This window comes from Rhodotorula paludigena (assembly GCF_050403205.1).
Source record: "Rhodotorula paludigena JCM10292 DNA, Rt_paludigena_JCM10292v1_ctg1, whole genome shotgun sequence".
Lineage (NCBI taxonomy): Eukaryota > Fungi > Basidiomycota > Microbotryomycetes > Sporidiobolales > Sporidiobolaceae > Rhodotorula > Rhodotorula paludigena.
This window is the reverse complement of record NW_027481457.1, coordinates 543322-568956: the sequence shown is the minus strand read 5'-3', so window position 1 is coordinate 568956 and position 25635 is coordinate 543322. Positions and strand designations below refer to the sequence as shown.

Genomic DNA, 25635 nt, shown 5'->3' with positions numbered 1-25635 from the left:
TCCTGACAAGGGTCCGCTGGTAGTCGCGAGTCCTGTGCCGCGACTGCTTGTCACATGAAGCGAAGCTCGGGTTTTACCGCCGCTTGCTCGAGGGCAGTGGGGCACAAATGTGGGTGGACAGCTCAGACCTGCCTGAAAGTAGCTAAGACGAGACAAGCAGAACCGCAAGCAGCATAGCCGGCGGGAAGGAAGCCAAAGGGTCGCGCTTCCTGAGAGGCAAGCATCCGACGCGAGAAGCGGGACTGTCGAGGCGGGATCGCTCAGACAGCCAGCTTTGAGTGGGATCTACACGCAGTGAGACACTCTAGAAGCGCATTATCGCTGTGAGACGCCAGGAGGCGGGCGGTGAACACGCCGCTCCTGCGAGCGCCGCGCTCGAGCCTGCCTCTTCCGGCGACGGCGACGCTCTCCAGGCGACCCGCCTCTCATCACGCTTGCCGTGCGCCTCGCCTGGTTCTAGAGACGACTGGCCGGCACGCATGCACCCGAGCTACGTCGGACAAGCCAGCGCGCCGCCGTGCACCTGCCCTCTCGAGCAGGCAATTATGCACTGTCCGTCACACTCAGGTCCTGCCCCCTCGCTTGGCGTAATGGTCTGGAGTCCCAGCCGCTCAGCTCGGAGAGTGGCTGGCACTCGCTGTGAGAGGCTCCCGCTCGCTGCTAGCTCGCGCCGTCCTGCGCACCCCGGCTTGACCGGATCCTGCTCGCACGCAGCCTGTATCCGCACTCTTTGCACGCGAGAGCGGGCGTGATCTCTCTGTCTGTGCTCGGGTCTCGGAGCTGATTGCAGGCGGTGGCCCGGCCGGCGAACCGAAACAAGGCACCTCCGAGGTGTTGCCCTCCGAGTCGTGTCTGGGCCATCCCGGCCCCTCATCTCATTCTAGCGGCGTCTCGCGCCCTCTCCAGGGGCAGGATCCGGCCCATGCCTGCAATGGCGCTGGACAATCCACCTCGCCGGAGCAGACGCCTCTCTCTCCCCTCCTCCCTTTCGTCCTCTCGCCGTCGCTCGCTCCCTTCGCTGGGCTCGACCTCGACATCCCCTGGCTCGAGCTTGCCGCACATCCCGCTCGCTGAACCGCCTTTCATGCCTATGTACCACGCTCCGACCGCCGCAGCGCCGGCTCGTCTGGTCAAGTGCCCACCGTCGCCACGAGCGAGGCGGCCGTCGACCGGCGTCGAGGAGGACTTGTGGACCACTATTCCCTCGTCGTCGACTGCCGCGTCCCATCCCTTGCAGGCACCACCATCGCCGAAGGCAGGGCATTCCCGGTCGCTCAGCCGAGACGGGTCTTCCAAGCTGAAGCGCAAGCTACAGCGCTGGACGAACACCTCGAGGGACCTCGACTTCGGGTGCGCGGGAGAGTGGTCAGCGGAAGGTCCCGCCGACTTGGTGCGCCTGACTTGTTCGTGCTCCGCTTCGGGCGCTGGCTGACCTCGACCAACAAGCAGGGCGACCGCTTCTACTCGGCTTATCCCGGCGGCAGCAACCGCGTGTCGACGGCTTCCTCCGTTGACCAGCGGTCCTGGACCCACTCGCGGGGCCCGTCAACATCGTCCAACTTCTCCGTTTCCACCGCGGCTTCCTCAATCCCGTCATCTCCCGTACTCCCCTGCATTCCCGAGCCGGTCTCGCCGAAACCCTCTCGCGTCCCGCTCACTCCGCGCACTGCTCAGCGTCGGCAAAACGAGGCGGCCGGCCTCGACGCTGTCAACCAGTACTTCCAGCGCGTCCGCCTCAGTCAGATCGAAGAGGTCGCCAGCACCAAGGACAGTCGGCGTGCCTCGACGGCTCGCGCCAGTACGAAGTCGGCTGGCTCGGGGTCGACGGAAACAAAGGACGCCGATCGACCAGCGCAGGGACTGGCCATTTTCGACGGGACGAGCTCGCCCGACGAGCAGATTGTCTTCGACGGGACAAGTGCGCCCGACGAGGTCGTCTTCGAAGACGAGCCCGTGTTCGAGATCGTCGCAAAGGGCAAGAGGTGCAGCAAGGCGCTGCAGCACTCGCGCACCCAGTCGCATGACTTGGAGATCGAGTTCATCGAGACGGGCCACACGACCTTCACGCCGCTCTCCGTGGACCGCAACTCCGACAATTATCCTTCGACGTTCATTCTCCCAGAGGACGCCTTCGCATTTCCCGCCGCCTCTCCCGCCGTGATCCTGTATCCTGTATCTACGCCTTCCGCCGCCTCCACCTTCGAGGGTTCAGCCGAGTCGCACGACACGGCTGCGACTGGCTCGACTGGCACGACCATTGCCGCCCACCACCGTCGCTCCCCTCTCCTGCCGCACCATCTCGGGCCGGCACTCGACGAGCTTTCCGAGTTCTTCAGCGCGAGGGTACCCGAGCTCTCGTCTGGTTCATCGTCGACCGGCTCGTCGTGCTCCTCTGGCGGCAGCGCTTCTGACGACGTCTCGCCCGCCGGCGCGTATCCTCCCCCCACATTTGCCCCGTCCGCGCCCATCTCGCCACTACGCAAGCACGCGCCGCGATTCGGCTCCGTCTCGTCCATCCCGACGCCTCGCATGGTCGACGCGCCGCTCGCTCGGCAGCGTCGGCAGTCGGCGAGCTTTACGGCGGCGCAGCGCGCGCGCATGGTGGCCAACGGCCAGGCCAACCCTTCTCTCATCGAGCGCCACGTCTACTACGACTGGATCTGAGCACCTCGCTGTAGCCATACTTTTGTATCTCTGTGCCCATCCTGTAGCCATAGTCTTCAGTGCTCGCAAAATTCGGCCACATTGCCATCGAAGCAGCTTTGACGTTCCGCTCTCGCGCTCATTCGCTCCGGTGCGGATTTCTTCGCGATCTTCTCATCGCGACTAAAGTAGAGGAGTTGTCTCGGATCGAGAACAACGTGTAGATCCTCCTCCGTTCAAGCACGCTCGCAAAATAGCGCGCCGAGAGTTACCGCCGAATGCGCCCCGGGCCTGCGGGTTGCGAAGGCCGGCTCGGCCTCCGCTCCTTCTCCCTTCGCTCCTACCTTTGCGAAGCACGACTTTGTTCTCTCTCTTGGCCGCCTGTTCGCCTCTCCATGCCCTCAGCACGCGCAGACGAGCGGGCTCGAGCAGGCATGTTGAGAGCCCTTCGCGCGCAGGTCCAGGCCTCTTTTTTGCCCACGTTGCGCTCCCGCCTGTCTCTCCCCTCCCACGTTGGCAAATGCCGGTGGAATGCGCTCTCGATCGCGTCTGTTCTCTGCCGTCCGGCAGAGCGTGGGCCGACTGAACGTGCGCCCCCGCTTCTCTGGCGCAAGCGGGCGTGTCGAGTTACCAGCCTGGCTTCCGCTGTCGCTGCTGGCTGCTGGCTGAGGGCTATACTTGCTCCCTGTGCTGCGCGTTGCTGCGCTTCCCGTCCTCGAAGGACTCGGCGCGTGCGCCAGGATACGGTCCCGCTCCGCCTTCTTCCTCGACCAAACCTCCGACGATCGCTTCCGCTTCCAGCACCGCCTGTTATCGTTCCTGCAAAATGGTAGCGATTCCGCTGCTCATGGAATACGGTGCGAAGGTCGCGAAGCGGACACAGGAGGCGCAAGACGGCTCGTTCGTCGGCAACTCTGCGGTGCTTCTCGCGCGATCCGCCATCGCAGCGGTGTCGGCGCTGGTCGGTCAGACAGGCTTGTCGGCATTGGCGTATCCCACAGGGCTGACGCGAGGGGTGGTGCCCAAGGTGTGTTCACACAGCTTTGCTGTCGGTTCCTCCGGACTGCACGTGAGACGACTTGACTGCGTAAACTGATCATGTCGCCACTCACTCGATTCCGAGCAGAATATCCATTCTCACAACGATTGTGCGTGCCTAAATCGGGCCTCAAAATCCTGCGTATTTGCGTAATTGAGCGCTGTTGACACTCGGGACCTTCGCAGATTGGCGCGCCGTTCCGCTCATGGATGCACTAAGTGTCGGCTGCAAGAGCGTTGAAGCTGATGTGTATCTGAGTGACGGCAAGCTGTTGGTGCGCTGAATGGCCGGCTGACTTCGGTGGGTTCCAGCTGAGAAGACATGCTCACGCAGGTCGGTCACACACGGAGCGCCCTCACCCCGGCGAGATCGCTGGATGCTTTGTACCTCGGTGCGCGGCTTTCTCGTAAGTACACCCTCGTCATACCCTGCTGACCAGAAGCGTCGCAGACCCGATGCTCGAGATCTTCGCCCTGCAAAACCCCTCATCAGACGGGACCGCAGCGTACACAAAGTGCGTTCTGGGTGTCAAGGTACCCTCCTCCTCGTACGAGCTAACGCATGTTTTCATAGCGGTGTATACAACTATGATCCCGCCCAGTCTCTTCAATTTATCATCGACTACAAAACCGAGGCTTCCGCACTGCATGAGGCAATCATCCCCGCCCTCGAGCGGTTTCGCTCGCGCGACCTCCTCAGCTACCTCGACACGACCACCTCGAGCCTGCACATTCGGCCTCTGACGGTCGTCTGCTCTGGCAACTGCAACGTCTCGACCGTCCTCTCGCAGACGGGCCGGCGTGATATCTTCCTCGACGCGCCCCTGCACGACATCGACAACCCGGCGTACACGAGCGAGGTCGCCGCACTTGCGAGCACCAGCTGGAAGAAGACGCTCGGATGGGTTGACTCGTGGTCCATGGGGAAGGCCAAGAGGGACAAGGTCCGGGCGCTCGTCGAGATTGCGCATGCGAAGGGCATTCAGGCTCGGTTCTGGGAGACTCCGAGGTACGTCTCCAGTTGCCGAGTGCTCTTTGGCGGTGCGTTGACCCTTGAGGGGTCCACAGCTGGCCCGCCTTTGTTCGCGACAACATCTGGAGGGGTCTCCTCGCTTCCGGCGTCGACTACATCAACGCCGACGACCTATACGCAGCTAGCCAGATCTAGATCAGTCCGCGTGGAGAGCTTCCGCTTCTGTACTGAGTAGACTAGGGGTGTTTGGATCACATGGTTGCAAAGGCTTGCAGTTTCTGCGCTTTTTCACCTGATGCGGTGCCTCGGGTTTGACATCCGGAAGAAACGCTGACTCTGGCTCTGCTGCTCACACGTTGCGGCCGGAGAGCAAGGCGAGACCGCCTCATTGCACGGAGAAAGGGCAGGCAAGTGCAAGTACGGCACGCAAAGCCATCGTCACCCATTCCAAGCGTTTCGTTCTGCTGCCTCACACGCTCTCGTCGTCCTCGTCACTCGCCTCGACCTCCTTCCAGACCTTGTGCACGCCGAGCGCGTCGTGCTCCGCGCCCGCAACATCGCCGCCTTCGCCGTCCCGATCCTCCGTCGTCACGGAGGAACCGCGAAGCGTGTGCTGCCCGTCGAGCTCGCGCGAGCCGTTGTCGGAGTACTTGTCGTCCGTCGGCTTGACGCTCGGGCCGGACGAGGCGGTGTTGCCGTTTTTGCGAGCGTCGCCTGAGTCAGACGACTTGTCGTCCGCGACGGTACCGTTGTTGTTGACGTTGGGCTTACCGTCGATCGCGAGCGGGTGAAGCTACTCGAAGGCGCACTCAACCGAGGGTCCGCTGGGCACAGATAGGCGCGACGCACCTGGTCCCACATCCGGTCGAGCTTCTTGCGGAGCTTGTTCCGCTTCATGTCGGGCTTCTGCTTCTTGAGGCGCTCCGAGCCCTCGGAGTAGAACTGCTGGTACTCGAGCGTGTAGACGCAGAGTCCCGTCTCCGGGTAGGTCGGGAAGCGGTTGGTGCCTGCGTGCAGCCCAAAGGTCAGCGAGACGGATCCAAGGATGAGCGAATGGGACGCACCGGCCGGAGCAGACTCGCTCGTGGACACGGACTCGTCAATTTCCATCCTGCTCGCCTTGGCTGCAGGCGCGGACGAGCGCCCGATGGGCGTGAACGAGGCGGAGCGCTTGTTGACCATGACGCCGGCGGCTGTGATCGGAGCACGCGCATGAGTAGTAGCGTGAACGGGAAGCAGTGGAGTACGTACAGAGATTCGCAAGTCCGCCAATGGGCTGCAGCTTGCCGGGGACCGACATCGTTGACCTCGTGGCGGGGAAGCGACGACGGTGCAGGGCGTGGGCTGGCGCGGACGCGGGCGACGTGGCTTGGAGGGGTCGTCTAGCGAGTGCTCAGACTGTGTGAGCAGTCCTGCGAGGCGGGCGCTTCTGCGAGGTGAGAGTGCGAAGTCAAGGCAGCGGGGACGACGAGGCGGTGCGGGTCATCCTCCTCGAGCGGGCGATTCGCGACCAGTTCAACGTGTCCTAGGCCGTACATAGTGTGCTCGTGTTGCTCAGAAGGTCGTGTGAGCGACGTTCAAGGTTGACATCTCGTCTTCATTTCGCACGGACCTTCCCAAGTCGCGGTCGTCCCGCCTCTTTCCCCTCGTCTCGTCCCGCCGCTTTGACACTCCCGCCCGAACGTCCAGCTGTGAGTTGTACAAACGCTGCGCGGTCCCTCCGAGCGCCCGACTGCCCTCCGCGTCTCGCTCCGCAGCCTCCTCGCCGCCTTCCCCGCCTGACCTCGCCTCATCCGCCATGGCTTCTGCTGGCGCCAGGAAGGCCAGAGGTGCGTTTCGATGCTCTGGAAATCTCGCTTGGATCATTGCGTGACGCGGAGCTGACCCCACGCTCGGCTGCTTGCGCAGCTGCTGCCATGTGAGTCTCAGGATCGCCTTGTCTCTCTCGCTTGCAGCTCCAAGTCCTGACAGACGTGATAACCACGTTGCGAATTCAGCGCAGTTGGTTATGTGGAGTGGCAAGACTTCTACGCCGTGAGTGTCGCCTCAAACGTGCTCGACCTGGCCCGCGAACAGCCGAAAACGAGCTTCCACTTCGCCCACCCCGCTCACGCTGGCGTTTCTTCCGTGTCAACAGCTTGATAAGGAGCGTCTGAAGCGCTGTCACCCAGAGCTGACGGCAAGGGAGATTGTGAAGCGCGCGAGCGAGGCTTACCAGGTGCCGCCGGACGCTTTATTTCGGCTGGCGCGCTTCCCCAGCATCCCAGCTGATATTGAAAGTGTCCGACGTTCACAGGCCCAGAAGAGAAAGGCTCTCGTGGGCGTTTGAGCGCGGTGCGCCGTTGGAGGCACGCTTGAAGAAAGGAGAGAAGGGGAACGAGGCTTCCACCTGCTTAGCTTTGTATCGCAACGACCTTCGACGCGTCTGTCTGGCTCGAAGGGGTAGAGTGCGTTTGCCTGAGCGAGTCCGAGTGTCAGAAAGCGAGAACGTCGGTTTGACATCTCGTCGCCTCCAACGCATCGCGCCTCTTCCCCTCCATTTCCACACTCGTCTCGGCTCTTCTCGCTCGCGTGAGCACTTGAGGCACCCTTGTTGGTCGTTCGCGACTCGTCTCATTCGCTGTTGACCGTCCGCCTGCCCTCCGAGCCGCAGATCGCCCTCCCCGCTTGTCCCCTCCTCCGCTCGACTCAGCTACGACTCCTCAATCATGCCTCGCGACAAGACCAAGCGTGCGCGCCCCCTGTCCTCGAGTTGAGCGTCGCCGCGAGACTCATGCTGACCTGCTCTGGACCTCGCTTGGACATCGTGCAGTCACGTCGTCCTCCTCGCCCACCTCCTCGAGGTGCGTCCATCTCGCACGCTTTCGGGACTGCAGCGCTCAATAGAGCAGACTGCCTGATACACACTGTGGTGGGACGCAGGTCCGGTCCTCCAGCGCCCTGGCAAGATTTCCTCGCAGTGCGTCCCTCGCTGCCGACTGCCCCATCGCTTTCCACTGGCACGCGGCGGCATGTTCACTTGCTTGAGGCGTGCACAGGCCGAGAAGGAGCGCCTCTTGCGCGAGAACCCCAAGATGAAGAACAAGGCGATCCTGAAAAAGGCGTCGCAGGCGTACCGGGTGCGTGCGCGAAGCGCCGTCTGCTCGGCGAAGCGCATCTGAACGATTACACGCGCTGATGGACCATCGCGATGTCGGTGCGCAGAAGCACAAGGCCGAGTGGGAGGCGCAGCAGGCCGCGAAGGAGGAGTAAGAGGCGCACGAGAAGAGCACGAGCGGGAGCGAAGGGACCAAGGTGGCCTGTACCGTACAGACGCGCAGCAAAGGCGACAGCTAGCATGACATCTGTGCAGACGAGCACTCACCAGCGCAGCGAGGAAGCCAGCGAGACGAGATATGCTCTCCGAGCCGGGCACGAGCGAGAGCCAGCCCGCGAGTCGCCTCTCAACCCCCTTCACGAAGTCACACAGCTAAGACGTGCTCCCATTCCGACGAACAGACGCGCGCGCCTCACCTGTTGACGAGGCGCTCGACGATGGGCATCTGGGCCTTGCGGAACTGCTTGGTGGCATAGCGGCCGGCGGTGTGGGGGAGGAAGACGGGGTTGCGGACTTGGATGTAGTCGGTGAGCGAGATGTCCTTGACCTCGACCTCGCTCGGGTCCCACGCGCCAAAGAGAAGCACGCCGTTAGCGTTGGCTTCAATGACCTCTGTGTGCAGGGGAAGGGGAGGTGCGCGCGCGGTCGAATCGCGAAAAGCGGCCGAGGCGGCGCAGGGAGAGGGGCGGCGACAGGTGCGAGGGGTCGAGCAGAGGGTCAGCTCGGGGCTCAGCATGCGCCAGTCAGCCCAGGGCGCGAGGCGACGGTGCGCCGGCCGTGCGAAGAAAAGGCGCGAGGAGGTCGACGGCGCGCCACGACGGCGGCGCGTGGGTGGGTGATTTTGGTATGTGTCGAATCGTGATGAGGAGCACTACGCACCCTGCGGAATGGGCTTGAAGTCCGTAGACGCCATGATGCTGCGAGGTGAGGAGAAGAGGCGGCCCCCCTCTCGCGCGCTCGCAACTCGACTTGAGCTTTTCCCGCGCGCCACGCCCGAGCTGCCTCGACGCGCGCCGCCCGCACACGCAGAGAATAACGCAGAAATGCAGCACGATTGCGACGGCGAAGAAGGCGTAGCACCGTCACAGCTTGAGAAGGCCAGCGCAGCACTCTCGCCGCCAGTGAACCTGTCAAGCGGTGAGATGCTACTTCTAGGTTGGAACCAGCAGTGAGCAAGCAGCAGCAGGTCGCGGTAGATCCGCAGGCGTACGAGGCGGAATGGCGAGATAAGAGTACAACACAGGACAGATCGAACGCCCCAGTAGCGCCTAGAAGAGCTGTGCGTGCCGTAGTAATCTACACACATCAGACTGTGTCCGCGTATAGAAAGCGGGCAAGCGAGTGGCAGACTGCGCGGACGCACCAAGGAGAGGTACCCGCCAATCATGAGCAGGCCGCCGATAGGCGTCGTAGGACCGACGACGCGCGCAAAGGAGCCCATCCTGATGCATGAAGTACGGCTCAAATCAGCACAGGCCTCGCTGAGCAGCGTGGCCAAGTAAGAGATTTCGAAAGGGCTGCACGCACTTTTCGCGGTACAGGAGCAGCGCAAAGATGCTCCCGCTGAAGAGCGTCGTGCCCGCGATGATGAGCGGGCCGGCGAGGCGCTTCGAGTAGACCGGGTGCTGCGAGATTGCGAGGAGGCCGACTGCGAGAGAAGACGGAAGGACGGAGGGAGAGGAGCCGTGCGATTAGTATTGCGACGTGAGCGAGAGGGAAAGGGGAGAGGACGCACTGCCGTTCATGATGGCGTAGTGCGAGGCCATCGTCTGCGAGCGTTTATCGGACGTCGAGCGTATCAGCTGTCGGAACGTGCAATAGCCGAAAGCGCAAATCGTCCGCCTCGTTCCGCAGAGCAGCAGGAGCGAGTCCGAAAGAAGACTCACCCATGTTGCCGCCTTCTCCCCGAGCCTAGGCGCGAGCGCGTGCGCACCGAGTGCACCAGCCATCGTGCCCGTCGCGGCTGTCCAACAAGTCCATCCATCGAGGTCAGCTCCGCAAGCCCGAGGAGGGGAAGCGGCGAGAAGACCAAGTGGGGCGGGGCACGCGACGGACCAAAGAGCGCGCCGGCCTTCCAGGCGAGAGCGGCAGAGGCGGGAAGCATGGGCATCTTGCGACAAGCTGAGGGGGCGAGAGAAAGATGAGGAGGGACCGGAGTGGGAGGAGAGGGTGGGGCCGGGAAGCAGAGCGATCGAGGCGGAGCTTTCGTATCTTTCGCTTCGTATTGCAGTCCAGGCGGAGCCCGGGACCGGCAGGACTCGCTGCCGCAGGAGAGGCGGTTCGGCGAAGCCTGGTGGTCGCAACAGCTGAGCAGCTTAGGCGGCATCCCCTCTCTCGCGCACGCACACCAGCGTGTACAGCATCACGCAAACCCAGCCTTCGCCTCCAACGCCAACTCTACAACACGCGCACACGCCCACTCTTCAGATCCTCCTTCCTCGTCGCACCGCCTTCACCGACGCGCGCACGAACAGACAACATCCCAGTCCCGGTGCTCGCGTCGCCCCAGGACAGCAGGCCAGGTCCGCAACGTGGTTGTGGACCGAGTTCGCGACAATGGAGGGACGGAACGAGGGAGACGGAGAGGCGAACGACGCGAGTGGGGGGAGAGGGAGGGAGAGAGGCGGCGTCGAGCGGTGCGGGGTTCGAGAGGGCGAGTTGGAACAGGGCGGCGGCGGGTGAGAGAGAGGCGAGAGAGACGGAGACGGGCGGGCGTGGTATCGAGAGAAGGAGAGGGAGGACGGAGGGAACCGCTTAGCGGAGGCGGCTGTGGTCGAGGTAAGACCGAGACATAGGAGATCGAGCGGCGAGTCAGCTCGCATTCGATGCCACAAGTTCGCGAGAGCACGACGCACCGGGCCTCACGCTCGGACTCGAGGAGAGCGAGGATGTCGTTCTCACGGACCGGGCCCTTGACGTTCCTGCGAGTTCGCGGCAACACCTCGCGTCAGCCGCGCGGTTCTCGCCTGCACGCTCGCCAAGAGTGCACGCACCGGACAATGGAGCGGGTCGTGTCGTCCATGAACTCGACGCGGACCTGGGTGACACCACCGCGCGAGCCGGTGCGGCCGAGAACCTTGACAACCTTGGCAAGCTTGACCTGCGTCTTGGTGGAAGTCGCCTCCTGTGTACGCGTGCATGTGCTAGGTCAGCTTCCCTGTGCTTCGAGGGAGCGAGTTTGCGAGGTGATGGGTGATGGGTGTCGTGGTCGAGTGCTGGCGGAGAGGGGACGCTGCCTGTGCGGGCAGAGTCCCGCCTCCTGGTGCCCGGATTGCGCCCGTTCGAGCAGCGTTTCCCCTGCACGAGCCCGTGTGGCCTTCTCGTAGGCGCTCGTGCGCTCCTGTGCGAGCGTGCGCCGTGCAGGAAAAACGGGGGCGAGCGAGGGTGCAGGGGGCCGGCGACAAGGCGCAGCGAGACGGCGCTGGTTCGGGCGGGTGCGCGGAGGTGCGCTTGATCGAGGGAACGCAGACTCGCCATTGTAGCGGGGTGTGGTTCGAAAGGACAGAGGCCAGAAGCTGGCAGCGTGCGGGCGGCGCGCGTCGAGGCAGCTCGGGCGTGGCGCGCGGGAAAAGCTCAAGTCGAGTTGCGAGCGCGCGAGAGGGGGGCCGCCTCTTCTCCTCACCTCGCAGCATCATGGCGTCTACGGACTTCAAGCCCATTCCGCAGGGTGCGTAGTGCTCCTCATCACGATTCGACACATACCAAAATCACCCACCCACGCGCCGCCGTCGTGGCGCGCCGTCGACCTCCTCGCGCCTTTTCTTCGCACGGCCGGCGCACCGTCGCCTCGCGCCCTGGGCTGACTGGCGCATGCTGAGCCCCGAGCTGACCCTCTGCTCGACCCCTCGCACCTGTCGCCGCCCCTCTCCCTGCGCCGCCTCGGCCGCTTTTCGCGATTCGACCGCGCGCGCACCTCCCCTTCCCCTGCACACAGAGGTCATTGAAGCCAACGCCAACGGCGTGCTTCTCTTTGGCGCGTGGGACCCGAGCGAGGTCGAGGTCAAGGACATCTCGCTCACCGACTACATCCAAGTCCGCAACCCCGTCTTCCTCCCCCACACCGCCGGCCGCTATGCCACCAAGCAGTTCCGCAAGGCCCAGATGCCCATCGTCGAGCGCCTCGTCAACAGGTGAGGCGCGCGCTTCCCGCGTCTGCACGAGACTGGAGTGGTGGACTAGGCGGAGGTCGAAGCAGGAGGCCAGCTGCAGAGACGGATGGTCGAGGTGGATCCGAGAGAGGGCGGCGGTGCGCACTTCCCTCTCGCTCAGAATAGCGAACTGACCCGTTCGTTCGCCCCTGCGCCCACCTACGACACCACTAGCTTGATGATGAACGGCCGCAACAACGGCAAGAAGCAGATGGTCCGCTTCCCGTCGTCGCACCCACCCAGCAAGCGAGACTGACCCGTCTCGCTCCCACAGGCCGTCCGCATCGTCGCCCACGCGTTCGAGATCGTCCACCTCCTCACCGACCAGAACCCGATCCAGGTCCTCGTCGACGCGATCGTCAACACTGGCCCGCGTGAGGACTCGACCCGCATCGGCTCGCAGGGCACCGTCCGCCGCCAGGCCGTCGACGTCTCGCCCCTCCGCCGCGTCAACCAGGCCGTCTCGCTCATCACCATCGGTGTCCGCGAGTCGTCGTTCCGCAACGTCAAGAGCATCTCGGAGTGCCGTGCGTCGAACGCTCCTCGCCTGTTGCCAGTCGGGCGGTTTCTGGAGAGTCCGCGCGCTAACTCATACGGGTTATTCTCGCACAGTCGCCGACGAGCTCATCAACGCTGCCAAGGGCTCGTCCAACTCCTACGCCATCAAGAAGAAGGAGTGCGTCTCCCTGCCTCCTTTCTGCCCTCCCGCGCTCTCAGAAGCTGACCCCGGTCTCGTGCGCCAATTTGCAGCGAGCTCGAGCGTGTCGCCAAGTCGAACAGGTAAAGGCGCCTTTGTATTCGACTTTCCATTGTTGCAACGCTGGGGTCCCCGTTCCGCTGCCAAAATCTGCGTGCGCTCAGCGCTCGAGAGAGGATTTCGCGCCATCTTCATCAAGGCGCGGGACGCCCTGTGTCTCGGTTATCGTGACGCGGCGTACTTCTCCCTTGTTTCTGCCACTCTGGCGGCGCGGCGGACGTCGAGCTTGCAGGAACTGGTCCGGCTCGCCTCTGGGCTGGGTCCACTTCCGGTCGTGTCGAGGCAGTCTCCACGCTGTGCTGTCGCGTCTCGCTCGACTCTCTGATCATGCCGTTCGTCGCTATTGCTGCGCGTCTGTATCGTACAGGCGACCTCCTTGGCTCCGTCCCTTCTCAGGTTCCGCTCGAGCGTCTCCTACTTCTCCTCCTGCTGCGCGTCCAGCTCGGCCTTGCGCTTCTGTGCACCAGATCAGCAAGGTGCAGCGTCAGCGCGCCCCTCACTGTGCCGCGCCACAGCTCTGTCGTGCCACGAGGACGCACGTTCCACGCCGCGCCCGCCTTGCGCATCAGCGTCTTGTGCTTGATGTTGGGATTCTCGGCCGCGAGGCGCTTGCGCTCCATCTGCGCGGGGCTCGTGTCCGTTCGCACCGAGCGGGTCAACGCGAGCGCCGAGGGCCACGGGAGGGATCGAGCAGGAGAGACAAGACGCACGGCGAGGAAGTCGAGCCAGGTCGTCGGAGCGCCGGACCTGAGCGAGACAACCAACTCGAGATCAATGCGATCCTTGAGATGAGCGAGCGACTGAGTGGAGCGGCACGTGGCGCACCGGGTTGAGCGGGGCGACGAGGACGACGCGGCTGCGCGGACAGAACAGGAGAAGAGGCGGTCAGCGCTTGCAGCGCGCGTGATCCTCACTGTGAGACGCTGACGCACGCTTGAACTTGTCGCGAGGCATGGCCGAGGCGTAGTAGCGGGTCCGGGGTGAGGGGGACGACGAGCGAGGAGGGCGATCTGTGGCACGAAGTGGCCGCGCAGTGTCAGCGACTGCGTCAGCGCGTTAGAAGATTACACAAGCAGCGTCTTCCGAGCTCACGTAGGCGTGAGGCGTCGGAGCGAGTCGAGCGTAGGAGCGAAAGAGGCGAGAAGCGTCCGAGGCGACGAGATGTCAAAACGGCAAACTTGCTTTCAGCGATTCCAGCCACGGCGGGCGGCTCGCGTACATGCTCACGAGCGCATTCGACGCGCCTCCGAGGCCGTCCGAAGCGAGCAGGGCGGTGGAGCGAGCTTTCCGCTGTCCGCTTCGAATGTCAACAAAGGGGCTGACGCTCCCAAACGCTCGCGAGTGGACACATCAATACACTCAAAGCTGAGAGCTTTTCGAACGGAAACTCGCGCAATCAGCAAGCAGAAGCGCAACGCCAAACGAATTGAGAAGGCCAGCAGAGATAGAGTAAGCGGGCGGCTGCGCTGCAGAAGTCGGCCGTCAAGCGTAGCACCTCGGCTCGTGACCCGCAGCCTGTAGGTTGCTGGACTCGTGGCTGATTTGCTCATGGCAATGAAGCGGTGACTTCGAGCGCGCTTGTTCTGCTGGCTGAAACAGATCCTAGTGCGGGCAGTGCCCCTCCATTGCGGAGGAGTACCAGCGGTCCGGAAGTGAAGCTTAGCAATGCGGTTGCCTAACGCAAAGCCATCGCGAGCGGAAGACGCAAGAAGCAATGCGCATGAGCGACAGGCGTCTCTATGACTGAGAGTGTGACGCCGCAGCGCAGCAATAGCTACGCCCGCTGCAGCGCGACCCAGCGTCAACCTACATGCTACCGCAAAGCTGAGTTCAAGCCAAGGAATCAAGACGGAATGGTCAACGCCCACTTCCCTTAGCGGCAGGCAAGGTTGGCGACGTTTGCCGAGCGAGCGTGGGCGGCTGTACTTCGTTCCGCCTAGCGAGCCCGGGAGATCGAAAAAGTGCGAAGCTTGTGAAGTGAGATGTGCGCGCAGCGTCGAAGCCTGACGAAGGAGCGTGTTGCCGCAATCACGATTGAGAAGGTCGCGTCGATTCCTGCTCCTCAAGCGCGCACATTCCGCTGAAGCAAGCTAGCCGCCCTCTAGCGCTTATCTGAAAGAGTCAAGCAAGCAGGACGAAAGCCCCGAGCCCGAATGCGAGGCGCGAGGCGAGCGAGCACGCCTTTGTGCGCAAGGAGAACGTGCGAGGCGGCGAGAAAGGGAAGCACCATTGTCTGCTCGAGTTGCGCCTTGCGGCTGGTCGGAGGTTCGCTGCAAGTCAGGCTTGACCTCTGTCTCTGCCTGCTGCTGCACACGCCGCGTGAACAGAAAGAGGGAGAGCCTCGCCCTCGACCCGGCCCGCCCTCATCCCGACCTCGCTGCGCTGCGCCCGCCCCGCGTGTCGGAGTGCCGCCCCAGATGGACGCCGCTCTGTCGTCGCCGCTGTACGACTCGCTCTCGTTCGCGCACCTGTCGCAGCTCTTTGGCTTCGCTGCGCCCCGCGCCCCGTCGCTCTCGCCCGAGCGTCCGCTCAAGCCCGCGGCGCCACCGTCGTCGACCCGCTCGAGCCTCGACAACCGGTCAGGTGGCCTCGGCGCCTCTCCGTCGCCCGCTCTGGGCTCTGCCCGCACCAAGCCAGCGCGCAAGGGAATGGCCACGGCTCGCAATGCTGCCGCCCACCCTCACGCGCACGCTCCAAAGGTCAGATGCCCACGCTCGCCTTGTCTTCTCCGCGTTTCGAGCGGACCACGTTCGGCTCGTCTCCCGCAACGAGGATCGGACTCGCTGACACCTGCACGCCCATCAGAGCAAGGCGAAAGCAGCAGGCGCACGCTCGCCAGTCCCGATCGCGGCGGTCATGAGCCCGCACGGCGCCGCAACCGGTGCCGACGAGGGGAGCGCACCGCCCGCGGCCTCCTCTTCGTCCTCGCTCGCGCTCCCTGCGCCTGCGGACCAGCCTGGGAGAGGCTCACACTCGCTTAAGCACGGCATGCTGGCTGGCGAAGAGGCCCACGTCGCGCCGTTCGCACCTCGGTCCGCTCCTCGCCCTCTCCCTCGCGTCGAGCTCGAGGCTTTCCGCACCGACAGCCCGTCCTACTCGTCGTCGTTCGCATCGAACCACACGGGCTACCACTCGGTACCGAGCGTCCCCTCGCATCCGGCTGACCGCGACGAATACGCCGACAAGCGCGCTTCGTCGTCGCCCGACTCGGACCAGCTCTCGTCTTCATCGGGCTATTCGGACTCGTTTGCCTACACCGACGACGAGTTCGCATCCGACGAGCTCGAGGACGACGATGAAGGCGACGAGACGTACGACTCGGCCGTCGAGCACGATGCCGAGTTGGACGCCGACGAAGAGTCGGACGAGCGCCGCCCGTTCCCGAACCCGCAGCTCTCGAAGCAGCAGAAGTACTTGCGTCGCCTCGACGATGACAAGTCTCTCGACATCGACGTCGAGGTGCAGCCTGTCGCCGCTGCGCCAAACAAGCTGCCCGTCTCGCCAACGAATGCCGCGACGGCCTACCACCCCTCGTACACCTCTCCGACGTCGGCCTTTCCTTCCGCCTCGCACGCCACGGTTCACTACGCTCCCGTCTCAGGCGCAACTTACGACGACGCGCTTGCGCTTGCCGCCGCGCAGGGCGACGCCGCCGAGCCCTTCGACCCGCTCGACGGGCCGTATCCGCGCGGGCGGAGCCGGCACCCGCGTCTCCTCTGGCGCTCCGAGCTCGACACGGATGCGCTGCGCGTGCTCGACGCGCACCACGAGCGGCTCCGCGGCGGCCCGCTGCCCCGCCTCGACCTCGACTTGTGCGGTGCAAAGGTTCTGAGCGCGAGCGGCGTTGAGCGCGAGAGGGAGCATGCGGGCGTCGAGCTTGAAGAGCTTAAGGAGAAGGTGCGCCGCGCGAGGAGGCGCGCCGACCGCGAGGGGAGGAGGACGTGGAGCCAGGCTGGGCGCAAGTGGAGTCGCGAGATGGAGCGTGTCGGCCTCTGAGCCCGCACACAAAAGTACATACAGTTCCCACGCCGTCGCCGCATCCGTCTTCAGCTGTACCTCGCCCTTCGTCGTTTCTTTCCGCCGTGCATCGTTGTTTCCCTTTTCCTTGTCGTGTGTAGGCGTCTCCCACTCGCTCGTACCCGTATCACCCCTCATGGCGCTCAACTCGTTACCCGCGCTTTTCCCTGTCTTGTCTGTGCATCCTTGCAAACCCACCGCATGTCCCTCGTCTCTCTCTGTCCGCTCGCGCCGAGAGTAAGAGAAAGTTCTATCGATGCATCCGTCTACTCCTCGTCCTGTACATCCTCACGCGCGCTGGCTCGCCCGCCCTCGTGCAGTCGGAGTGTCGCCGCCGCGCCGCCGATGCTGAGCAGCACCATGACGAGGTAGACGAGCTTGCCGCCGAGGAGGTGGTGCGAGACCGAGAGCGCGAAGAGGGACGATGCGCACGCGGGGCCGATCGAACGCATGAGGGAGCTACGCGCACGGTGGGTCAGCGAGAAAGCGGACGACACCGAGTAGGAAAGCGGCGTACCTGCACATCTGCGCGACCCCGTTGAGCGTGCCGAGCAGCTTCTTCGACGGCGCCGCGTCGGTGATGGTGAGCATGTTGCACGCGTACGACATGTTGGCTCTGTACTCTAGCTTGTATCAGCGCCTCGTATGAGCAGAGAAGGACGAGGTGCACGCACATGGCCTTGAGCAGCAGGAAGACGACCAGCACACTCCATACGGCCGCTCTCCCGCGGTACGCCGCGCAGTAGCTCATGACGGGGAAGAGCGCAAAGACGAGCGGCCAGAGCGACATGAGCGCGCGGTATACGCGCACGGTGCCGAGGCGGCGCTGTAGCGACGGGAAGAGGAGGATTTGGAAGGCCACGGCGGAGAGGCCAGAGAGGGAGAGTGCGGTGCCGGTGTCGGACTCGCGGAACCCTGCAAGCATGGAAAGGTTAGGCTCGGTGGTCTTCTCGAGCGGGAGGTGTACGAACCGAGGCCACCGATCGAGATAGGCGAGTAGCAGATGAGAATTAGGAGAGCCTACGCAGCACAGCCGATTAGCATTCACTATGCATGGGCGGATTGAAAGAGCCAGGGATTGCTCACATCCAGCGCGACCGTCTCCAGAGCAAGCGCCGCCTGTGCAAGAACCGGGTTAGTCAGGTCGTGCGGATGAGTGGAGCGATTTGAGGCGTACGTAAGTCACCAACGCAGCCACCACCCGCTCCGTAAACAGCGCCTTGAAGCCCGGCGCGCTCCTCGCCCTCTTTGCCGCACTAGCGCTCGCAACGTCCTCCGCGCTAATCCTCGCGCCCGCGCTACCCTCGGCGCTCCTCTCCCGCGCAGGGGTGCTGTACCCGCTGTCGGTCCCGTCTTCATCTTCGAGCCTGCGCAGCTGGCCCGGCGGCGCTGGGAGGGTGGTCGAGGTCGCAGCGACGAAGCGGCCGTGGCGGCTGACGCTCTTGCGACGCTCGCGCGACAGCGACGCCTCTTCGTCTGCCGCTGCACTGTCAACCGACGCGGTGGGCTTTGCGGACGTGTGCGAGGGCGCGAGGGTCTCCTCGAGGAAGAAGAAGCCGATGATGGCGCCAAGGAAGGGGAAGAGTGCGCCGATCAGGCAAGGGAGGACGAAGGGGTAGTTGCGGAAGAAGGTCGAGCTGCCGAAGAGGCCGGGGAAGTGCTCGACTGGGTGGGAGAGGTAGCCGCCGAGAAGCGGGCCGATAACGCTGCCGAGCGACCAGGCGAGCGGGAGGAAGGAGAAGGCGCGGCCTTGGTTGCTCTCGTCGGTGATCTCGCCCAGGACAGACTTAATCACGCTGTGAAGAGCAGGTCGTCAGATATGTCTCGCTGAGACCGAGAGAGAGGTCCACGCACGCTACGTTGCCGTTGAGAGCGCCGCCGAGACAGCGGGAAACGACGAGCTGCCAAAATGACTTGCTCATGCCGAACGAAATGATGGAGAGCGTGACACCGCTCAGGCCGATGATGAGCACCGGCTTGCGACCTGCAGATTCAATTTCAGCACAGGTCAACGGAAAGAACGGTGTCTCGAGGCACCTATCCGATCGGAAAGACGGCCCCAAGCCAGTACTGTCGAAAAGGTGGTGAAGGCGAAGAGCGATTCCTGCGACATTTGAGATCAGCGCAGTTTCCCAACAGTCTGAGACTGTGGGCACGCACAATAATGCCAGCATAGTAGCCGATCTTGCGCGGGTCGTCGGTCACGCCGAGCTCCTCGATGAATTGCGATACGAAGGGGAAGATGAGGGAGAAGGCGATAGGCTCGCCGAAGCGCATCAGACAGAGGATGAAGACTTGCTCTGCGAGCGGGGTGATGCGTATCAGCGGATATCCTCGAGACGGATCCTCCGACAAGGTCAAGTGCGCACTGGTCGGCAGCGGCGTCGGCTTGGGTCGTTGCGCATCCTCGTTGTCCTGCAGCAGAGGTCGTCGCTCGTCCGTGGCGCGTTCGTCCTGCCGTGTCCGCCTGAACCAGCTGGCCATCTTTCTGGACGGACGGGTCAAGGTCGACAAGATGGAGAAGGGCGAGCCGCAATCCGCCGGTTCGACCCGAGCGTGTGCAAGCTACCTAGCTTGGTCTGCGTCCTCGCAAGCGGGTCAAGCGCGATTGCTGCGACTCAAGCGTCGCTCGCCGCATCTTCATCAGTTTCGGGCGAGGACCGGGTCACCCGGCTTCCCGTTTCCAGCGTTCCTGAGGCACAGCAGCAGCGCAGACAGCGCGTGATGCACGCCCAGCAGCAGCATGCGGATCCCGGACTTGCTCGGACTCTGCCGCTCCCCGACGAGCTCCTCGTCGCCATTCTCTCGCTCGCCGCCCCTCCTGCCCTCGCAGACATCGACGTGCAGGAGCGAAGAGACCGCAGACGCTTACTTCAGGTGTGCTGCTTGGTCTCGAAGCAGCTCAACCGCGTCGCACAGCCGTTGCTCTGGCACAACGTCGAGCTGTACTCGTCGGCCCCCTTCGACCGCTTCGACCCGTTCGCCCAGCTGGTCCACTGCATCGATGCCGCGCTCGCGGGACTCGCCACAGCTCGAAAATTGCTAGTCGACTTCCGTGGGGGCGCAACTCCGGCGAGCGGCGACGAGGGGTTCGCCCAAGCCTTCCGTGCGCTCCCCCTCGTCGAGGAGCTCACGCTCAAGAATCTCAACATCGGCACGCTGGACCTGCACACTGTCGGCGCAGCTTCTTGTGCGCTCACTCCCTGTCGCGCGAGGTGCGCAGACCTGATCACTCGCGCGCAGGTCTCCGGAAACTCGTCCTGCACAACGTGCAGATCCGTCAATTCAATGTCACAATGCAGCTACCAGCCGTTGAAGATCTCGCCTGCACTCGTACTCAGCTGCTGATCCCGTGGGATCTCGGCGGTCCTCCCAGCTTCGTGCCGCTTGTCCACCACGGCTGCCTCCCCGGGCTGAGGCGCCTTTCGGTGCGCGATTGCCGCTCATTCTACGCTGGCGGCAATCTTGAGTACGTCGCGTCGGATGGACACCTTCGCCATCTCACTGCTTGCCAGTTTGACCTACACGACGACTGGTCTTACGCGCACCTCGGCATTGACATCGAATCCAGCCCTTCCCCGCCGCCCATCCTTTGGCTCTTTCAGCCCGGTATTCCGTTGCAACGCCCGTCACGCGACCCGAGCTCGCCCGTTCTCCACTACATCCAGCTCGCTGGGGCGAAGTACGACCATCCGCTCGCGTCCGCGCCCGACCCAGACGAAAAGCCCCTCGTCACGCTTTCCCACCTGATCGAGCAGTGCCCGCAACTGCGCCTTGTGCTCGTGCCGCGCGCGCTCGAGAAGGTGCAGGGCACGCTCGACGTCGTCTGCGCCGCCAGAGGGATCGATTTGAGGTGGTACGAGCCGCGCACGGCGGAGACGGCGCGCTCGATCATTGTACCGGAGTTTCTGGCGTACCTGGAGGAGCAGCGGGCACGGGACGACGTTGTGTGAGGGTGATGTCGACCGACACTGTCGCGTCGAAGGCGGCTCGAGCGCTCGACGCGACTGCACCGCCGACACCGAACAACGTCTCTTTGCCTTCTTCCCCTCAATGCGCAACATGTGTGTCTGCGGAGCGTTGTCCGCGGCGTCGACCGATGAGCAGGATGATACCTTCGCCGCGCCTACACCGTCTGCGCCCGTGCCCGCGCCTGCGCCCAAGACGCTCGAGTCGCTGCCGGACGAGCTGCTCCTGTCCATCCTCCGCCTCGCCGCGCCCCACGGCTTCGCCGACTTCGACTTCTCGCCGCGCGAGCGCCGCCGCCGCCGCCTGCGCCAGTGGTGCACCGTCTCGCGCCAGTTCGGCCGCGTCGCGCAGACGCTCCTGTGCGAGCGCATCGAGCTCGAGTGCCCGGCGCGCTCGGCCACGTTCGACCCGCTCGCGCTCGTCGCCGACTGCGCCAAGGCAACGCAGACGTTTGGCGACAATTCGAGGTTCCTCTTTGTCGATTTCTGTGGAGGATGGGTCCCGGGCGTGCGCGACGAGTCGCTCAAAAGGGTGTTCAGGGCCTTGCCGAACATGCAGGAAGTCTACTTCCGCCGCCTCGTCATGAGTTACCTCGACCTCGGCGTGCTTCAGCTGGCGAAAGGTGCGCTATTTCTGCGTCTGTGTCAAGCGCCGATGCTGACCTGCAGTCCTGCAGGACTCCGCCGCCTGTCGCTCAACCGCGTCGACCTCTTTTTCGGCAAGCGCCCATGCCTACCCAACCTCACCGACCTGTCGATGAACAACGTCCACATCCGCGCCCCACTTCTCAGCACGACGATCCTCAATCCGCTCGCGTTGCCTTCGCTGCTCAACCTGTCCATCCGCGGCTGTCGCATGGCGCACTATACGCCAGTACTGGAGAGCTCCTTCATCGCAGACCTCGATGCCGTGCAGATCGACCTCATCGATCGCTGGAACGGCTCGAATCTCGGCCGCGTCTCGAGCTCAGCGTCGCCTCCTCCGCCCGTCCTTTTTCTATTCCACCCGAAGAGCCCGCCGCGCCATAGCGTGACGCACGCGCGCCACCCGATCGTGCACTACGTTCAGCTCGCAGGCATATGCTACGACTTCGAGACAAACGATATCCCCGACGCGTACGACGACGAGCCCGTCATGCGCCTGTGCGAGTTCATCGACGAGTGCCCGGACCTCCGCCTCGTGCTCGTCCCCGAGGCGTGCGAGCTATTTGCCGAAATGCTCGAATACGTGTGCGAGGGCCGCGGGATTGAGATCAGGTGGTTTTCGCCGAGGGACGAGGACACGGCGAGTCTGGCTGTCCCGCCCGAGTTTCTGCAGTACCTCCGCGACGTGTCCTAGATGCAAAGGAAGAGTTTGCGTGTATCACCGTGTCCGAGGAGAGGAGAGCACCTGATGGGCTCACTACAGTCGGGCGGGAGCAGGCCTAGCGACGGCGACTTGAGAAGGCTCGAGCGTCATCTCGCGTGCAGAGCGCGAGGCGGCTATGTAGAGGCGTCCTGTGCCTTCCGCTAGTAGTACACGCCTTCAACAAGCTGCCAGCAAGCCATGCAAGCGAGCTGGGCGCGTTGACATCCGCGTCGTCGCGAGGTTGACCTCGACGCTCGCGGACGGACGCTCCTCTTGCCTTCGTTCCCCCCACTCGACTCTCACTCGCTCGCTCATTCTACCTCGGTGCGTCGCTCTTTGTGGTCGGCAGCAGTTTGGCATGCCCGTCGAGCTGTTCACACGCCATCCCACGCACGTCCCGCTCGGCTCCCGTTCGCCTCCTCGAGGCATGACGCTGACGACTCGAAACGCCTCCCTTGCTCCTTCTGCAGCCACGAAACAGCTCACCGAGATGACCAAGGCTCGTGCGTTTCCTTCACGGCGTCTGCGTCTCGCTCTTGGCAGCTCGCTCACCCGACAGCTTCACTTCGCAGCCCGCGTCAAGCTTCCCAGCTCGTGCGCTACCCAGTCCTGCTCTCGGACAGGAGGTGGAGGCATGTCCTGAAAGTTTGAGCACACAGCCGCGACCCTATCTACCGCGCCTTCTACGCTGTACGTCCCTTCCTTACCCCATCGCTGCTCGCACGAGCTCGAGCTGAATGATGACCCACTTGCGCTCGTAATTGCAGGCCGAGAACGAGAAGCTCAAGGTCGAGAAGCCGGCGTCGACGGGCGCGTACAGGCGCAAGATGATCCAGTCGCTCTGGCGCGTACGTCCTCGTCGCTTCGCAGTCGACTCATCAGCAAGACAGCGCCCGTGACTGGCTTATCGCACGAGCTGATACGCTCCCTTCGCCCCTGCAGAAGCAGCACAGCCCCGACGCGGCGCAGCAGGACAAGGCCGTCTCGTCGAGTAAGGTCAGGGCTGCGACGGCCTCGCCCAAGAAGCGCGGTAAGGCCGGCGGCGAGTCCGAGTAATGGCTTCGGCCAAGCTCGTGAAGCGCGAGGGGAGCGGGAGAGGTCGCATTGGTTCCAGGTCGTCTCTGTTGTCTGTCATTGTAAGCAGTTGTCGCCTTTTCCGCCCGCGCGACGCGTAGCTACAGAAGCAAGAGCGCAAGTCGGTCAAACTCAGCTGCTCTCTCGCCGCCACCCGTCAGAATGCGAAAACAACGCAAGCGATAGCATGCTCTACAATCCCGCACCCGCGAGCTCAGTCGTCCTTGTAGCTCGACGCCGAGCTCTTGTACGCCGGCGGTGCCGCCGCCTCGTCCGACAGCCCAAGCGCCGCTCGCTCCTTCGCCGCGCCGTGCTGGCTCGTGATGTCGAGGTCCTCGTCCTCATCCTCGCCGCCGTCGAGCAAGCGACTCTCCTCAGCCCCGCGTGGCTTGCCACCCGGAGCGCTGCCGGCACTCCCGGCGCTGAACTCGCGCGAGTGCTGCGCGGCGGACGACTGGCGCCGATGCCCACCGGCACCACCGTTGCCGTCGTCGTCCTCGTCATCGTCGCTCCCAACGTCAAACACGACGCGCTCGTCGTGCGTCCTCGTCGCGCGGAGCGGGTACGTCTCCTTGAGCTCGCCAGCGTCCTCGCGGTCCTCGTCGTCGAGGTCGTACAGCTCGGCCTCGGCCTCGTCGAGCGGCAGCTCATCGCTCAGCGCAAGGTGGCGGTTCGCCTGGGTCGGGCGCCACAGGAAGGCGATGGCGAAGAAGGTGACGGCGTAGAGGAGCGAGAGCCAGCCGTCGAGGAGGAGCCAGCGCGTCTGCCACGTCCGGGCCGGGAACGAAGGCGAGAGGCGAGAAGAGAAGGTGATGGACGAGGCGAGGAAGAAGAGGAGGATGAGGCCGGATGCGGAAAGGAGGACCAGGTACAGTCGGCGGAACACTGCAAACCACGAGCGGGGTCAGTACACGAATTCACAAGAGCGATGAGGTGGATAACGCACTGGTCCTCTTGAAGGTCTGTCTCCGCGCGCCAAGCTCCGCAATGGTCGAGTTGAGCGAGTACAGAATCCACATGAGGAAGGCGGTAAGCGAGACCGAGAGGGGGACGACGAAGAAGACGACGAAAAAGCCCGCCGAGTCGAGCGGGACGGTGACCGTGCCGATCGAGTACAAAAGGCCGAAGACGAAGTGGACGAGGGCGAGGAGGCGAACCTTGGGCAGGACGCCGCCGAGCGAAGGGCGCACGATGCTGAGCCCCATGCTGGCGAGACACAGAAGGTACAGACTGACGCTGTTCCGGGCCGCGTTGAGCGCCGACACGAGGAAAAGGTACGCGCCCGCGACGCCCGGGTGGCCCGAGTTGTTCATGAACCGCCAGTAGAGCCACACGAAGAGCTGCTCGACGACGAGGAAGACGACCGTCGCCGTAATATACTGCTGCAGCGGCAGGAGCTCGCGGCGGTACACCCAACACCACGATGCCCAGAAGCCAGCGAAGGCGAGGTAGACGAAGAAGAGGATGCGGTAGAACTGAGGGGCATGACAGGCATCAACGAGCAGCTCTCTGAGTGCCGAGACCGCTGCAGGCGGCTCGAGCGACAGACAGAATGAACGCACCGCCACCTTCGGATACTCGCTCGCGGGCAGGTGCCCGCCGAAGACGTTCTCAAAGTCGACGACGCCTGTGAACGTCGTGTTCCTGGAGGAACCCTCTGCGGCAAGCGGAACCGTGCCGACGCAATAGTAGCCCGTCCGCTTGACCTCGTAGCGGAACGGACCTCGCGTCGACTGCTGGCCAGCAGACGCACCCCCATCTAGCCGGACCGCCGAGGTGAAGATGGAAGAGTCGGACGGGTTTAGGGACGACGTGAGGAACTGGCCGAGCTTCGACTCGTCGCACAGGCCGGCTTTCTGCGCTTCGAGCGTGCAAATGTACACGCGCTGTGCGGTGGATGAGGTCAGCTCCGAAGGTGAGAACTGCGAGGGGGGTGAGGGTCGCACCTCGGGAGACCAGTCGTTTCCAGTCGCCTGCCCGTCTGCACTCAAGCCTAGGTACTCCGCGTCCTCCCATTCGAACACAACGAGCGCCAGTTGTCCCCTCGAAGCAGGCGAGAAGATCACTGTTGCGTTCGAGATCAGCGGATGTCAGAAGAGCGAGCGGGTCTGAACAGGACGAGGGGGAGTCGCGGCGCACCCTCGATGAACGGGTCCTGCGCGCCCTTGCCCCACATCCCGCTGCATACTTGCCGCACCTTCACAGGGTGCTCGAGGCGAGGTCAGCTCGCTTTCACCGCGTCGACGCTGCTGCCAAGTGGGGAGGACGAGCAAACGCACCTCGTCCTGATCCGACACGAGCACCTGATACGCGGTGGCGAGCTGTGACAGGCAGGCTAGCAGCACGACCACCGCCAGCAGCAGGCCCCGTTGTGCTGATGCGGGCATGGTCGCTGCGAGACGAGGTAGAGCCTCGGGACCAACGGACAGACGCGTCCGGCGCGTTCTGTGGTGCGAGAGCGCTGTCCTGGCGCTGATTAGCTCTTCTCAAGTGGACCCGGAGCGCTTGCGAGGCGCGGAATGCGGAGGCGCAGAGGTTGTGGAGCCGAAGCCGCTCGCATCGCTGCAGCGGG

The 25635-nt window shown here is 64.0% G+C and overlaps 15 protein-coding genes across 15 annotated transcripts; 8 read left to right on the top strand and 7 right to left on the bottom strand.

The window, feature by feature from the left end:
• Positions 1–1084: 1084 nt before the first annotated feature.
• Positions 1085–2664, top strand: JCM10292_002098 (uncharacterized protein; the record flags this gene model as incomplete). The annotated part of the gene is made up of 2 exons (XM_076645519.1): positions 1085–1390; positions 1450–2664. The coding sequence occupies 2 exons, from the start codon at positions 1085–1087 to the stop codon at positions 2662–2664; spliced, it is 1521 nt and encodes a 506-aa protein (XP_076509046.1).
• Positions 2665–3469: 805 nt separating this feature from the next.
• Positions 3470–4849, top strand: JCM10292_002097 (uncharacterized protein; the record flags this gene model as incomplete). Its single annotated transcript, XM_076645518.1, has 7 exons — positions 3470–3670; positions 3770–3791; positions 3868–3956; positions 4016–4073; positions 4133–4196; positions 4256–4690; positions 4750–4849. 7 exons carry the CDS (start codon positions 3470–3472, stop codon positions 4847–4849), a joined length of 969 nt encoding a protein of 322 aa, XP_076509045.1.
• Positions 4850–5123: 274 nt separating this feature from the next.
• Positions 5124–5954, bottom strand: JCM10292_002096 (uncharacterized protein; the record flags this gene model as incomplete). The annotated part of the gene is made up of 4 exons (XM_076645517.1): positions 5124–5447; positions 5504–5661; positions 5719–5847; positions 5906–5954. 4 exons carry the CDS (start codon positions 5952–5954, stop codon positions 5124–5126), a joined length of 660 nt encoding a protein of 219 aa, XP_076509044.1.
• Positions 5955–7362: 1408 nt separating this feature from the next.
• On the top strand, positions 7363–7906 carry JCM10292_002095 (uncharacterized protein; the record flags this gene model as incomplete). Its single annotated transcript, XM_076645516.1, has 5 exons — positions 7363–7384; positions 7467–7497; positions 7577–7613; positions 7693–7773; positions 7859–7906. 5 exons carry the CDS (start codon positions 7363–7365, stop codon positions 7904–7906), a joined length of 219 nt encoding a protein of 72 aa, XP_076509043.1.
• A 257-nt stretch (positions 7907–8163) lies between these two features.
• On the bottom strand, positions 8164–8664 carry JCM10292_002094 (uncharacterized protein; the record flags this gene model as incomplete). Its single annotated transcript, XM_076645515.1, has 2 exons — positions 8164–8363; positions 8631–8664. 2 exons carry the CDS (start codon positions 8662–8664, stop codon positions 8164–8166), a joined length of 234 nt encoding a protein of 77 aa, XP_076509042.1.
• A 355-nt stretch (positions 8665–9019) lies between these two features.
• JCM10292_002093 (DUF423 domain-containing protein) lies at positions 9020–9861 on the bottom strand (the record flags this gene model as incomplete). The annotated part of the gene is made up of 6 exons (XM_076645514.1): positions 9020–9028; positions 9115–9193; positions 9279–9399; positions 9487–9520; positions 9638–9714; positions 9807–9861. 6 exons carry the CDS (start codon positions 9859–9861, stop codon positions 9020–9022), a joined length of 375 nt encoding a protein of 124 aa, XP_076509041.1.
• Positions 9862–10505: 644 nt separating this feature from the next.
• JCM10292_002092 (eS28 family ribosomal protein) lies at positions 10506–11228 on the bottom strand (the record flags this gene model as incomplete). The annotated part of the gene is made up of 4 exons (XM_076645513.1): positions 10506–10518; positions 10607–10672; positions 10745–10875; positions 11154–11228. The coding sequence occupies 4 exons, from the start codon at positions 11226–11228 to the stop codon at positions 10506–10508; spliced, it is 285 nt and encodes a 94-aa protein (XP_076509040.1).
• Positions 11229–11384: 156 nt separating this feature from the next.
• On the top strand, positions 11385–12683 carry RPS5 (40S ribosomal protein uS7 RPS5; the record flags this gene model as incomplete). Its single annotated transcript, XM_076645512.1, has 6 exons — positions 11385–11418; positions 11686–11881; positions 12074–12113; positions 12174–12426; positions 12512–12575; positions 12650–12683. The coding sequence occupies 6 exons, from the start codon at positions 11385–11387 to the stop codon at positions 12681–12683; spliced, it is 621 nt and encodes a 206-aa protein (XP_076509039.1).
• Positions 12684–13070: 387 nt separating this feature from the next.
• JCM10292_002090 (uncharacterized protein) lies at positions 13071–13610 on the bottom strand (the record flags this gene model as incomplete). The annotated part of the gene is made up of 4 exons (XM_076645511.1): positions 13071–13112; positions 13196–13403; positions 13482–13512; positions 13589–13610. 4 exons carry the CDS (start codon positions 13608–13610, stop codon positions 13071–13073), a joined length of 303 nt encoding a protein of 100 aa, XP_076509038.1.
• A 1463-nt stretch (positions 13611–15073) lies between these two features.
• Positions 15074–16652, top strand: JCM10292_002089 (uncharacterized protein; the record flags this gene model as incomplete). Its single annotated transcript, XM_076645510.1, has 2 exons — positions 15074–15355; positions 15462–16652. The coding sequence occupies 2 exons, from the start codon at positions 15074–15076 to the stop codon at positions 16650–16652; spliced, it is 1473 nt and encodes a 490-aa protein (XP_076509037.1).
• A 287-nt stretch (positions 16653–16939) lies between these two features.
• Positions 16940–19157, bottom strand: JCM10292_002088 (uncharacterized protein; the record flags this gene model as incomplete). The annotated part of the gene is made up of 10 exons (XM_076645509.1): positions 16940–17132; positions 17191–17289; positions 17348–17588; positions 17645–17693; positions 17760–17792; positions 17851–18469; positions 18528–18657; positions 18711–18777; positions 18834–18973; positions 19043–19157. The coding sequence occupies 10 exons, from the start codon at positions 19155–19157 to the stop codon at positions 16940–16942; spliced, it is 1686 nt and encodes a 561-aa protein (XP_076509036.1).
• Positions 19158–19397: 240 nt separating this feature from the next.
• Positions 19398–20626, top strand: JCM10292_002087 (uncharacterized protein; the record flags this gene model as incomplete). The annotated part of the gene is made up of 2 exons (XM_076645508.1): positions 19398–19863; positions 19917–20626. 2 exons carry the CDS (start codon positions 19398–19400, stop codon positions 20624–20626), a joined length of 1176 nt encoding a protein of 391 aa, XP_076509035.1.
• A 109-nt stretch (positions 20627–20735) lies between these two features.
• JCM10292_002086 (uncharacterized protein) lies at positions 20736–21980 on the top strand (the record flags this gene model as incomplete). The annotated part of the gene is made up of 2 exons (XM_076645507.1): positions 20736–21264; positions 21319–21980. 2 exons carry the CDS (start codon positions 20736–20738, stop codon positions 21978–21980), a joined length of 1191 nt encoding a protein of 396 aa, XP_076509034.1.
• Positions 21981–22479: 499 nt separating this feature from the next.
• Positions 22480–23045, top strand: JCM10292_002085 (uncharacterized protein; the record flags this gene model as incomplete). The annotated part of the gene is made up of 5 exons (XM_076645506.1): positions 22480–22492; positions 22562–22583; positions 22649–22679; positions 22757–22837; positions 22932–23045. The coding sequence occupies 5 exons, from the start codon at positions 22480–22482 to the stop codon at positions 23043–23045; spliced, it is 261 nt and encodes an 86-aa protein (XP_076509033.1).
• Positions 23046–23277: 232 nt separating this feature from the next.
• JCM10292_002084 (uncharacterized protein) lies at positions 23278–25450 on the bottom strand (the record flags this gene model as incomplete). Its single annotated transcript, XM_076645505.1, has 6 exons — positions 23278–23948; positions 24010–24538; positions 24626–24949; positions 25010–25128; positions 25203–25260; positions 25343–25450. The coding sequence occupies 6 exons, from the start codon at positions 25448–25450 to the stop codon at positions 23278–23280; spliced, it is 1809 nt and encodes a 602-aa protein (XP_076509032.1).
• Between the last annotated feature and the right edge of the window lie 185 nt (positions 25451–25635).